The 14,267-nt window shown below is 37.8% G+C and overlaps 2 protein-coding genes across 3 annotated transcripts; one reads left to right on the top strand and one right to left on the bottom strand.

Moving 5' to 3' along the window:
* Window positions 1-1,350: 1,350 nt before the first annotated feature.
* LOC109068870 (tubulin--tyrosine ligase-like) lies at window positions 1,351-6,410 on the bottom strand. 2 transcript variants are annotated; one of them, XM_019085588.2, is made up of 8 exons: window positions 6,031-6,410; window positions 5,759-5,933; window positions 4,778-4,856; window positions 4,301-4,533; window positions 4,079-4,214; window positions 3,669-3,938; window positions 2,605-2,748; window positions 1,351-1,662 (listed from the first exon to the last, which is right to left on the bottom strand). In XM_019085588.2, the coding sequence occupies exons 1-8, from the start codon at window positions 6,121-6,123 to the stop codon at window positions 1,479-1,481; spliced, it is 1,314 nt and encodes a 437-aa protein (XP_018941133.1). In that variant the 5' UTR covers window positions 6,124-6,410; the 3' UTR covers window positions 1,351-1,478. The 2 variants fall into 2 exon arrangements, with proteins under 2 accessions (XP_018941133.1, XP_018941132.1); XM_019085587.2 differs by having other exon boundaries at window positions 5,759-5,936.
* Window positions 6,411-7,666: 1,256 nt separating this feature from the next.
* Window positions 7,667-11,494, top strand: LOC122147194 (fidgetin-like protein 1). The gene is made up of 2 exons (XM_042768594.1): window positions 7,667-7,823; window positions 9,382-11,494. Exon 2 carries the CDS (start codon window positions 9,399-9,401, stop codon window positions 11,403-11,405), a length of 2,007 nt encoding a protein of 668 aa, XP_042624528.1. The 5' UTR covers window positions 7,667-7,823; window positions 9,382-9,398; the 3' UTR covers window positions 11,406-11,494.
* Window positions 11,495-14,267: the final 2,773 nt, after the last annotated feature.

The following is a 14,267-nucleotide window of genomic DNA, read 5'->3' on the forward strand; positions in this document are numbered from 1 at the left end:
TTTTACTTTCAGATTCAAAAAGATGTGATACCTCTTAAACCCATTTTAAACTGAACTCCTTCCTCTTTCCCCAAACAACAATACTGATATCTGACTAATCACGTTTAATATCTACATCCACTTTCCTGTGTGTCATTTGCATCACAGTCATCATTACAGTGTAAAGGTCAACCATTGCTCTCAATCAACCACACCAACCACAGGAACTCATGTCTGCATGCACACAAAGATGAAACAGGTCATGAACCTGTGCAGATTAGGTCTGGAGAAATAGTATTTAGTGAGATAAGAGAAATTTTGTAACTCTGTTATGCATCAACAAACTTAACAATATAAAATGAGTTGAAGTGATGCATTCATCTTAACATAAAACCCTACCTTCCTTTAGGTATGTATAAAGAGCCTTGCTTTTATCATGCTTTAACATGCAAAATCTCAGTCCACCAAAGGTTTATTTATTCAGCAGATAACTCAACTCGACACGGCTGGAAATGAATGGAATAACTATTGTGAACTAAACCAATGGACAATTATAGACGTTTCAATATATCATTTGTCTACTAGATAATAAGCAAGTTGTGAATGCTAGTTTTTGTCCCCAATTCCCAGATGTTCTTGATTGCCTGTCACAAAGTAATTATGAACCAGACCTAAAACGTGTCTGTATTAACAGCAACAGAATCAGTGGGAAGACTAAATCTGCTCTCACTGGACACAATAATAACAAGACAATGCAAAAACAAAAAACAAAAATAAATATGGAAACATATATTCTGCTACTTCTACCAAATACTGTTTTCGAAGACATCACAACAATGTATGCATCTGAGAAAGATTCTTTTGTGGTTTTTAATACACACTTAAGCTAACAGCACAAAACACAGAATCTGATAGATAATAGAGCTGATGGGACACATCACGTACAAAAAGCCAGATTAGCTTGTTGGGAGTTAGTGTTAGTGAGGATGTGAATATGTAAGGCACTAAAGTCTCAAATCCACCCTCCATTTCATCAAGGTGCCTGGGATAGCCCTGAGGAGTCTTGTTGACGCAACAGATCTAGGGCATAAGGGAGCTAATGTAAACCTTCCTCTTCATTGGCAACACCTTCTCATTCAAATGTGTGCTTGCAAAGTTGTGTCTTTAAATCACTTTTTGAGCATTAAAGCCCCAAACAACTGTAGTCTCAATTATAATAAGTGTGCATGCTTGGCTTTAGAAACAAATCGCACTTTTCTGGGTACTGCTTCACCAGTATGTGCAGGATTCTCCTCACCTTCCAGTCGTTACTTTGGGAACTCTTCTGGGTTTGTTTTAGAGATGATGGATGGAAACAGGAAGAGGTCTTCAGACAGTGATGAATCCCCTGCATGCTCATCCCCAAGATCAGGTGTACATCCTTATGCCTCCTAGATTGGTTGATGTTTCTGGGCAGGACTATGGGAAGGGGCTTACACAGCTACAGCAGCAACAGCACTTTATAGTTTGAGGAATGGGCCGAAGTGATGGGGCGCTCTGATCTTGGGTGAGGAGCAGGAGTTGGAGGATAGAGATGGAGAAGTGGAGAATGGAGGTGAGGATAAGATGGTATCTGCACTCAGAGAGAACACTGTGGAGATGGCCACATCCACGATGCCTTGACACAGCTCAGGGTAGAGCCTCCTACAAGAGAGAAAAACCGAAATATCAATAAACATTTCAATTTCATAACTTGAGAAACATTTGTAGGAGAAAAATCTTTACCAACTGCAACCATGGTCTAAAATAGATATAATGAATATACTAAATTATTACAAAACTACTAATGCAATTAAAGTCAAGCATGCAAACGTACATTACAAAGCACACAAACTGGGATTTTTTTGTGAACAAAGTTTATTTGTATAGTGCATTTTCCTGACGCCAGTAGTTTCAGTTTGGCTTTAAATAATTCATTTAGGATTGGCATTTATTATAAACACTGTTTGTAATGAATGCCACTATAATTTGTTTTATAGTTACATTTTGCATTTCTGTTCTGTTTCAAATAGTTACATTTAAAAGGATTTGTTATGGAGTGAAGGGAACTAAAATACATGTGTATAGTGTTTATAATGCCTGTATACATTTTGTTTTACCAGTGTTTTACAATATTTCTAAATGTAAGATGTGACTTATACTGTTCTTTTTTTGTTTTTTATCTTTTTTGTTTTTGAATTTATTGAAGTTTTAGTTTTTGGAATTTATTTTGTAAAGATTTTATTTGTTTGGCAGATATAATTATTTGCCAGATGATGGTGTTTAAAAGTTCACTGTCAGAACAACAGTCTAACCCTCGCTGATGAAAAGGATAATATCCACCATCTATTAAACATCTAGAATCTGTTGTAACTCACTTCCTCTAACAACTTTAACCTCAGAGTAAAATTTACCATCATAAATATAGCTAGGAAAGGTTTTTTTCTTTGTTTTTTGGCTTCCAAAACTTCTTGTGGCACACATATACTATATAGAATTCGTCATCAAATATGAAAATAAGGGACTAAATCATGATGGTTTTCACATTTTTGGGACAGATGCAAGAAGCAAATACATTCTTGACATAAATGAGAAGTGTGTACTGACTGTGCACAGGCAGGTGCCCCATTGATCTCAATTAGCCAGACTTTAAAGCTCTCGTCCAGCATGAAGTCAAAGCCGAAGAGCTGGAAGCTCTGGTAGGACAGGTGCTTTGTGCTGATGGCTGGCTCGATGCATGTGAGACAGCTCCTGTTGAGACAAGATGCAGGATTTCAGACGAACACCACAGGTGGTTAGACATCGTCAAATGAAGCATTTTTGTAACGGATCAGTGAGCTCAGTCTTGGAGAAGATTTTTTTATAATTGATCTCTGATCTAAAAGAACTGTACAACATGTATAAATGTTCTTTTGGCTACTGAAAGTCACTGAGAGCCTGTTGGTGCCAGTGTCAGTATATAGTGGGATGCAAAAAGAGTGTGGCACTAAAAAACACCAAGGTCATAGGTTTTATTCAAGAACTGATGACATAAAATTAGTTAGAAATATTCAAGATTCTGCACTAATTCGAGATCATGAACTCTGTAGAAAAATCTGATTTTCAGAAAAATGTTCAAAAAAAAAAATTAAAACATTATTCTCAAAAATGTTCACTTAAACATGTAAGCTGTAATTTAATTAGCAACAGTGTAGTTAACTATTAAAATAGTTTTTGTTAATTGAAATACAGATAAAATGGAATATTATTATATTTTATATATTTTATATATATATATATATATATATATATATATATATATATATATATATATATATATATATATATATATATATATATATATATATATATATATTTATTTATATATATATATACACACATATACACACACACACAAGCACATATCAAAATTACTCAGTTAAATTTAAATGAATAATATAAAAATAAAAGCCAATTCAAAGTATTAATATATACTATAACAATATAATACTAAAATACTGATTTGAGGGGAGGAAAAAAAATAATTACTTTTGAAAAATTCAACTGTAAAAAAGTAAATTCTCAAACTTTTGGACCCCACTGTACATCTCTAACACAAAAATAGTTATGCCATTTTCTACTTGTATAACTCATTTGCAGGCACACGTGCACTTTTTTCAGTGAAGGCGCACCTGATGATATGCTTGATCTGAGGTAAAACAGATGTTTCCATGGCAACGTTGTGTGTGGTCAACAGGTACTGTCTGAACTCATCAAAGAACATCTCGTTGCCCTCCTCATAGCGGCCGTAGTTCTGCGAATGCTCCTTCTGGATGCAGTGGTTGGTCAGGTGACAGGTCATGTCCTGCAGATCCGAGCTGTTGTAGGGCTCAGAAGACGTCCTCAACACACCCTCGCGGTACAAGTAGATATTATACTGATGGTCTACAAGCACCCAACTCCTACAGACAAGACAGCCAGAGAGAATATCCATTGACTTTTTAAGTGCTTTGACTCCATTAGAATGGGACATTGCAATTCTATGCTTTTCTGTAATCACATCAAAAACATCCTGCACAGAGGATTATACGTTTCATCTTACCTTATATCAAATTTGCGATGTCCTGGCTCCAGCAGCAGTGGTTTTTCCAGATACTTCTGAATTACATGCACTTGGCCTTGATTATCGATGAACTCAAGCAACTCGTTTGCATCATGGGATATCAATATACCTGCACCTGAACAAAGTGAGGAACAATCTCATACTGTTATATCATGCAGCAAGATCGGTGCTGCAACATTTTGGACAGATAGAGATTCGTACCTTTTGCACCTGCTGAGGATTTGGCGATCCACACCGTTCCCTCTCCGCTTTCCTTTCTGGAGTTATAAGAAGCCAAGAAGACCTCCCGCTCATCTGTCTTTGGGTTGCTCTTCATGTGGCCGATGCCGTTGGTGGCCGGGGCCACTGGGGTGTTGAGGTTGGTTGGGTATATGATGTAAGACTCAGGGAACCAGTTACAGGAGTCCTTTAACTCTGGACTGGTCTTAATAATCCTAAACATCAAACATGCTTATTTAAATATAATTCACAACTTAAGAACTGCAGAGTTTCTAACTTAATGACATGGCAAAAAGAAAATTAGTGTGATTTGAAGACATTATTCACTTAAGCAAGCATTAACTTAACAGTATCGTTCCTAAGATCATTTTCAAAACCTCATTAAAGTCACGTGTGGTTATACAGTACATCTGAACGTGAGCTTCATTCATCTGATATACGTTTAAATGAACCGCATACTTGACCAGTGATGCTTTGCGACACAGTTTATCGGCTCCTCTGTAATAATTCACCAGCTGCATCAGCCCCGGTTCATGACCTGTGGAGGACACAGCGGGGTGTGTGACATTAAAACATCGAAATATTGAGCAGTGATCATAGCGTCCTGCAGCTAAAAGCACTTAAATTTCAACGAATACAATGAAATAATAAGATAACAGTAAGAAATGTTTCTTTCGCAGTAAATCAGCATATTAGAAAGATTTCTGAAGGATCATGTGACACTGAAGACTGGAGTAATGATGCTGAAAATACAGCTTTGATCACAGAAATAAATGATTTTTACATTTATTAAAATAGAGTAAATGTTTAATATATATTTATAATTTAGTAATTATATTTCTTATATTTTTTTTTTAACATATTGATTAGATGTTTTTTTGACAAAATAGATGATAAATTGGTGATAAAAAATACAAAAATAAAACATTTATAATGTTTAAACGTATTAATATTTCAACATTTGGGCCGATAGTGTGTATATGAGTATGCATGTATATACTTAAGGTACACATTCTCTTAAACTTTCATAAAATCTAATAAATTACGGATATTAAAGCTTAACATTTTCATGTTGAATAAGTTGATGTCAACCTAATTACATATTACTACACAGATACAGATCCACAGGACTGCATTATAGAGCTGAATCTTTGTTTTCAGTGCTCAATTATTAATAATTGATAATTATTGCATTGCTGCACACGTGCACCGTTTCATCATTCATTATCATACGTTTAACAGCTTGTAAAAAAAAATAACTAAATAAAAAATAAAATACCTGGTGTACTGAAAATGTGTATAGGTTAGATGCATTATAACTTACTGAAACTCTTAACTTTCAATGCACACTACAGCATGTAAACAGCATGGGGTTATAAAACATATCAGTATTACGAGATGGCAATGAGTGTTTAATATGCAGCTGTTGAAATCCTTTACCCAGTCGTCCAAAAGGCAGCCGATTTCTCTCTCCCAGCATTAAATTGAAGCGAGGATTGTCCTTCTTCAGTCGTTTCCATTTTCCAGTAGAGATGAGGATCTTGGCGACCTCGGCATACACAGTACTGTTGTCATCTCTCAAAACAAACGTGTACATCGGTGAACTCATCGTCTTCTGCTAAAAGCCCAGAGGAGTAATGAAGATGAGCACACACTAGCTAGCCGACTAACATTATCTGTCTCCCAGCAAAGTAGACTGAAACCGGACATACATGACTTTCTTGATGCTCCTTAGTTGTTTTTGCACAGAGGTCTTTGTAGGAAACAGTCCCGCTGTAATCCAGAGCGAAAGCAGGCCCGCGCATCTGTACCCGCAGTCGCGTGGCCGGAGCGAGGATAGTGATGTTAGGGTGTGACTCCTGAAGGATTTGGTTTCTGAATTCTCGCAGCTAACAGTCTGCGTTAGCTTCCTCTGTCCCCATGATTGTCTGTGAAAAACACAGCTGGTTTAGTACAGAGTCTAAGAATAGAGGTCGACTATATGAGTGTGCATTTAACTCCTCGCTCCTCTGTGGTCGTCTAGACCGTAGACATCAGTTTAAATCCCCAGCTGAAGCCTCTTTATCCCAACACAGTCATGATTTGACGTACCGCTGGTGGTCAACGCACGCACGCCCGCCGCACAGACTTGTGGTTACTGTAGTTTTATTCTACATGTGTGCGACTTCAACAGCATGAAAGATGATGCGAATTATTATAATCTGTTAGCTACAAAGAAATAGCAACACAGCACTTTGAGTTTTTGACTATATTGGAACAATTTTTGTAAAAAAAAAAATGTAAAAAAAAACAAATTATAAGAAAAAAATTCATGTTTGGTAAATAATAATTATGTCGAATATAAATCGAAATTACGAGATGAGAGTTTTTGTGTTATAAATTCGACTTTTATGTAAAAAATTATGACTTACCACACTGTGAAAAATTAATTGTTGAGAAAACGTAAAAATTTTAAGGCAACTTGTTGCGTTCAGAGTTTTAAGTTCTCTCAGTTATTGTTTAAAAACTAATTGTGATAAGTAAAACTAGTGTGTTTTGTAATGTTGAGTTCACTAAATGCCTCGTTCAGCCAATATATTCATGAAGACAACAAAAGATTTCTTGTTCAGTAAACTTTCTTTTATTAACGCAATAAATTAATTTCCTGATATGATAGTCATATGTTTATAGTATATAGGACGCTTAATATGTTAAGTGAACCATGCTATATGTTTGTAAAGAGAATAACAATTTCCTGATATGATAGTCATATGTTTATAGTATATAGGACGCTTAATATGTTAAGTGAAAGTAAATAAAATAAAGTAAATGCTTTTTTTACAGTGTATGTATAATAATTAGATTCTCCTATATATAGCCAACTATATAATGATTCATTTTTCCTCATCACAAAGTCTTGACATTTTCAGGAATAATGAAAGTCTGACTTTCTATTTTAGTTTTATTATTAAATTTGACTTTTTATGTAATACTTTCTACTTTCTATCTCATATTATTAAGTTGAATTGTGAATTATGTCTTTTTTTGTTTTATGTCTATTGTGTTTTATGATTAATGTTGTTAGTAATTATTATGTTGTAAATTTTTTTCTCATGTGGCAGAAATGGAGAATATGGAGAATAAATATGTTAAGAGAACTGAAACTGCCATTTATTAATTTACTGGGACATCAGTGTTATACAAATCAATTAATTTAATCAATGAACACTAAAACGAACAATTAAATGACTTCTTTAATAATCTATATGATCTATTTCATCTATCAACTTTTAGTTATTTATTTGCTAAATAAAAAGAAAAATGTGAAATCTTTGTGTGTTTCGCCAGGCGGTGGCGCGCGCGATCTTATTATGGCGTGGCCGGAAGTTGCGTAGATCGGCGCAGATCACGCAGGAGGCGCGAGGTTTGGTCAAAATTATGGTTGTTTTGTTCCACATCGCTGTATAGACTTTCAGCTATTTCTGAACTTTACAGCATTCACACAAGAAATACGTTTAACCCAGAGGTAGGTTGCTACTTTCCTCACCAAAAACAAACCGAACCCGAGAGTGTGTTTGTGCTGTCAGCTCCCGTGAAGAGTGTAGTTTATGATTGTACTGTATGTATTTAATACAGTACGTTACTAGGGTTCACGTGAGAGTGGGCTTTGCATCACTTGTCTGTCACTTAACATTTGTTTGGATATGCTTGAAATTATAGTAAGTAAAGTACACGTTAAGTGTTTGCCCACACATTGTAGTTTTAGTAAGTAAAGTACACGTTAAGTGTTTGCCCACACACGCTAATTCTTTATTATTAACACATTTCACAATTTAAAAGTGTTATGGACAAGTCTTATATTTGGTCTCTGCGCACTCTTCTTTCTCTTAACTAACTTCATGAGGTGCCTCCAGTGGGATGCGTTTTAAACACTGTTGAAGAAGTTCACATGTATGCTGTTCACCTGGCTGTTTTTTCTTTATTATGAAAGTTTGTTTGGATCCATTAATATATATAGTATAGTATATATAGTACATGATAGTGTTATGTATATATCATCACCCCTATGTATATATATTATATATATTTCACAATTTATATGGTATTATATAATCGAAACATATTAAATAATACAAAGGTACATGTAATATATGTATAATATATTATATATATATATATATATGGAAAGATATAATATTTTTGCAAATATTAGTTTTGTAGACAAACACAAATGCCTATTATGGAAGTATATATATATATATATATATACTATATACAATATTATATATATATGGATATATATATATAGGCATTTTATATTTGTCTACAAAACTATTTTCAACATTTTGATGTTTTTTTTTATGATTTAATATAGTTTTTGTTTGAAAGATTTTTAAGATCATGAGAGAAAAAAATTCAAGTGTGTTGAAATTTTGACTGATATTGCACTTTATACACACTCTCTATATGCATACATATATATCCAGTGTAACTTTCTGGTTACTGTCATTAGATATGTTTAATTATATACAAATACTCATAATGTGAGACTCACTGTCTCACTTAGAATTTGATATATACCAATTGCGACAGCCATTGTAGTCAAGTAAAATGGTTAAAAAAAATGGTTTAATGCAAAAAGTATAATACCATTAAAAACGATCAAGACATTTTGTCCACAATGTACAAAAAAGTTGAGTTTTTTTTTATTATTATTTTTTTTTTTTATAATGCAAGTCATAAGTCATAATGCAAATGAATCAATTTTGAGTTTATTCAGTAAAATAGTTTAAACGGATTTCACATGAATTAAGTTTAAATTGGAAACACTATTAAAACATTTCTGCCTTCATGCTCTCATACTCGACAGTCGCACTACAGGAAACTGTGCTACTTAAGTGCATTCAAGTTATTATGGTATTCACAGTGTTGCTTAACTTTTATATCACCTTTTATATCATTATGAAAATAGCATGAATATTTGCTATAATTCTCAGCCTTAAATGAACTTCCATGCTATTGCTGTGTGGTACTTCTCTACTTTTATACATTATTAATTGATCCTGTGCCCTCTTCTTATGCAGGCTGGAGCAGGCCAGGCATGAGCAAAGCACACCTGGACGAGTGGCAGAGGAGGTCCTTTGACATTTCATCTGGCTCCTGTACACCTGAACAGACGGCCGATGCTTATCGGGCACACGTCCTGTCCATTCAGTATGCATGGGCGAGTGCTGAGCTCTCTCCGGCTGGAGCTGGCAGCCTGCTCAGGACCTACTCTGAGCGGTACGCCGCAGTCCTGGACTCAGACGACCCACGCACAGGGCTAAACAACTATGCAGAGAGTGCCCTGCAACTGGCCCGCAATCAAAAGAACCATAGCGACAAATGGGAGTCATCCCTAACGTTCGAGAATGTGTTCAACCTGCCGTGCGTGCAAAGGATGATGCGGGCCGGGTCAAAAGAAGGCGCTCTCCTGGTAGATCCGGCAGATGTTAACATCACTGTCGGTGGTGAAATCTGCAGGGGAGGGGAGAAAAGCAGTGATCTCTCTGGTCCTAATTGTGGATTAAAACGAGAGCCTCTGGCTCATGGGCCCACTGCGCCTCCACCTAGAGCTGAGATGGGAAGGGGGGTCAGTAACCTACTTAGCGATGCTTCAGAGTGGGCTAGAGGACTTCAAGGAGCCCCTCTGCATATGTCCTTGGCACAAAATCCTCCAAATGTTCCAACAGGATCAATGCCTATGTTTACCCATAACAATTTCAGTTCCACAGGCAATGCTAGTGTGTCTCAGTCTAGTGTGGGACGCACAAGTGGATCCAATGTGCATAATCAGCCTGTGTTCTTTTCCTCCACAAACCCCTCCAAGAGGAAGAACTTCTACGGCTCAGGAACTGAAAGCAACAGAAGCTCATTCCCATCACAAGGCGAGCAGGAACTGCGAGGCAGGGGACGGAGAAGAGAGGAAGGCGTCAGCACAAATTTTAGATCAGCACGAGAGCAGTTCATCGTTGACCAGCAAAAAAAGCATTCCCATCAGGGTCAGCGAGGCTCTGCGGCCAATGTTGCTGCAATCACCAAGAAATGCCTTGGGGCAAATCGGCCTCGTGGGGCATCCTCCAAATTCGTCTCTCCTATGCCAAGGCAAGAGGAAGAGAGCAACTGGAAGGAAAACGCACCACAAGACATGCAACCAGTTGATGAGCGACTAAAGAACTTTGAGCCCAAAATCATTGAACTTATCATGAGTGAGATCATGGACCATGGACCCCCGGTAGCTTGGGATGATATTGCCGGTCTGGAGTTTGCCAAAGCCACAATCAAAGAGATTGTAGTTTGGCCCATGTTGAGGCCTGATATATTTACTGGCCTTAGAGGTCCACCTAAAGGCATTCTTCTGTTTGGTCCGCCAGGCACTGGTAAAACCCTTATAGGGAAGTGCATAGCGTGCCAGTCTGGAGCCACTTTTTTCAGCATCAGTGCTTCGTCACTCACTTCAAAGTGGGTTGGAGAGGGCGAGAAGATGGTACGGGCACTCTTTGCAATTGCTCGGTGTCACCAACCTGCCGTCATCTTTATCGATGAGATCGATTCTCTTCTTTCTCAGCGCACAGACGGAGAGCATGACTCTTCCCGTCGGATCAAAACAGAGTTTCTTGTCCAGCTGGATGGAGCCGCCACCTCAGCAGAAGATCGCATCCTGGTGGTTGGTGCCACCAACCGGCCACAAGAGATTGATGAAGCAGCTCGCCGTCGCTTGGCCAAGCGACTCTACATCCCTCTCCCAGAAGCTGAGGCTCGCCGGCAGATAGTGACTAACCTCATGTCCCGTGAGAAAAGCCAGCTGGGAGCAGATGAGATGGAGAATGTTGTACAGGGCACAGAGGGGTTTTCAGGGGCAGATATGACACAGCTGTGTCGTGAAGCAGCCCTAGGCCCCATCCGAAGCATCCGCCTAAGTGACATTGCTACCATCTCGGCAGAACAGGTTCGGCCGATACTTTACAATGACTTCCAGGAGGCTCTCAAAACAGTGCGGCCCAGTGTCTCTTCTAAAGATCTGGAGCTATATGAAGAGTGGAACAAGACATTTGGCTGCGGTCGCTGAACACGTGTTCAGATTACACTAATTGATGAGTTTTATGTTAGTATGACTATGATGCTGAGTTCATTTCTTGAAATAAATGGTTGATTCGTCTTGGGTCTTTTTCTGTCTTTTTCATGAACATTCTTTTAGAGAACTGTGGTGAAAAAAGACAATCTCTGTTTTTTGTGATTGCAACGAAACTGACATTTCTGCGCAGTTTCATATTTACTATAATTTATGTAGTCAGAATGGATTGACTCAAATCAGCACTCATGATTTTGTAAAACTGTGCTTTTAACCGTGTGCATAGCCTCAAAATTAGCATACCGCAGTTGTGCCTTCCTGAAAACAGTTGCATCACTGAGTGGAGCTGCAACTCTTTTCCTTGTAATGTAGAGGAAATGTGCCAAGTTTGCACTAAAAGGGAACATGGGGTCTTGAGTATGTTGTTTCCTTCTGAGTGCACTTATCCAAAAGGGAACTGCCAGCTAGTACAATGTTCAGCCCGCCCTACCTTCTGTGTGAACAGAATGAATTCAACGGCTCTCCGTGTTTAACTGCTCTTGCTCCTGCATAGACAGAGCGTTAGACACCTTAGAGCCAACTCTCCCATTGTGTTGTGTCTTGGTGAATGGATTTGGAGGGGAAGTTGGTCAACACTGCAGGCATTCTGGTGTCATGATAAGAGTTACCCACAGATCAACTCTTGCAGTGCTCTTCCTGTTGCTAAGCCAGTGCGGTCTCGGACCACAGCTGGTAAACCAGAGGAATGTCTTTGTGCCTTGGAAGGGGTTTTAAAGATGGACTCTTCATCCTCCTCCTAGAGGACAGTATGGTTGGTTTAGTTTTTTCAGTTAACACAAAAATTGGAGGGAAACCATCAGAATTGCTGTTTTCATAAACTAGAGGACTTCCAGGTCTTAGAGAGAGAGGTTTTGATGACGACACCAGCTATAAACCTGGCGAAAAATTATGCATTGTAGAAGCAGATAATAACTGTGGCTTGATGCATTTACCGTTGATGGATGGAGAGGAGCATAGTGGAGCACTAAATGAATGGCCACAGATGGCATGAGGAGTAAAAGTTGCTGGTCCAGTGGTGAGGAAACTCACCCAGGCCAAATCACAAAGTAATGAATGAATGAATTTGAACACGAATGGTTTTGGCCAGGTTACAAAATAAATAATTTTCTGTAAAGTCAGAATAATGCAGTTTTGAATTCATTTGTTTGGATTTTTTTGTTGTATTTTCAGTAGGTTTTGAATTCTGTCACTTTATTTGGATGAGACCGGCTTCCCTGAAATGTCTTTCTGTTTGTTGTTTTTATGCCTCTGCATTAGCATTACATTTTCAATGTCAAAGTACAACTGATTTGTTTTGGAGTGAAACGCAAAGTCTGTGTTGACTGCAGTCTGGGAAAATTGAAAGAGAGACGGCTGATTGATTTGGTTGCTTCTTGCAACTGCAAAACCATTCTTACAGGGAGTCAGGCTGAACTGTTAATACACCTCAAAAGGCAAATGGGATTTAACAGACTAATTCAATTCTAAACTCTGACTCTTGTGTTGTCTTCATCTGCATCCGATTATAGATTGTGCTCACATGAGATGAATCAGTCATGTAATTTTCATGAAACAATCTTAGAAAAACTGGAAGCCCATGAAAAAAGGGTGTCATTTATTTTTCATCTTTTTGTCAAGAGGGTTAATGAATATTTTAGGATTGTGCGGTTGGCCGGAGTGTTGAAACTTTGTAAAATTAGCCAGCAGTGCAAGTAGTAAGTCCATCCCTAAGGAGCGGAGGAGGGCTGTCAGAACAGCAGGGGTAGCCCGCAGCTGGACTATAGGAGGACAGGCACACAGAATTCCTCCACAACCTTTCTCCACACTATATCTACAACTAATAATAACCTTTGCATCTTTTTTTCTTCTAGTTTTTATTAAGCTGCAATGTTATTTTCCATTGTGTGTTTTTAGACAATTAGTTATTTTATACTGTATTAGTAGATTTCTCTTTCTGTATGAAGATTGTACGTATATGGTGCAATAAATGTACTTATTGTATTTGCTCATAATTCACCAAAATAATAATAATAATTTTAGTAGTTTATTATCCTGATTAACTGATAAATCTGGCAGTAGATTTTGAAACACAAGGGACATTGATTTGTCTGCCTGACCAATTTATTCTTGTCTCTTATTACTTGGTTTTGACATCTTTAAAGTTTCTCTGAATGGGCGGGGTCTATTTGTGCTGTACTATCATAAGTCAAAGAGGAAAAGAGAAGTGAGATTTGGGATTGAGGCTGATGGGGTGGTGTGAGGGGGTGCTGGCCAGATTATCCCTCTCATGCAAATGCACTCTCTCCACGGTTAGTTCCCACTGAAGCGTGGGTGCTCTGCGTTGGCCACAGCTGCTTCCTGTTTCTACCCAATCACACAACAACCATCTGGACACGCATGTCATGGCGAAGAGCTGGTGAGCTCTTGGGTCGGGCTCACTCATGTTCTCTTGACAGATCTGCACTTCTTTAGTTTACTCCATCTCTCTTTGGTCATTGCGCACTTTTACAAAGGTCTATTATTGCCCAAGTACAAATACTTTAGAAACATTTTAGTTCACAAGAAACATGACGTCATTTGTTGTCAATACCTGAGAATTGGTGATTTCTTTATTACTATAAATCCACAGTACTGTAAATGCTGTTTCAACCCTATACAAACTAAATCAGCAAGACTTTTGAAGACTTTTTAGCCTAAAGTTCTCAGAATGCAATTATTGTAACAGAGGTAGGTATTCAGTTTTATTCTCAAGTTCTTAGTGTAAATTCAGCTGTCTTTTTAAGCAAGTTGTCTGAAAGGTGACATATCTTTGGCCGGTGT

The sequence above is a fragment of the Cyprinus carpio genome, chromosome A13 (genome assembly GCF_018340385.1).
Source record: "Cyprinus carpio isolate SPL01 chromosome A13, ASM1834038v1, whole genome shotgun sequence".
NCBI lineage: Eukaryota > Metazoa > Chordata > Actinopteri > Cypriniformes > Cyprinidae > Cyprinus > Cyprinus carpio.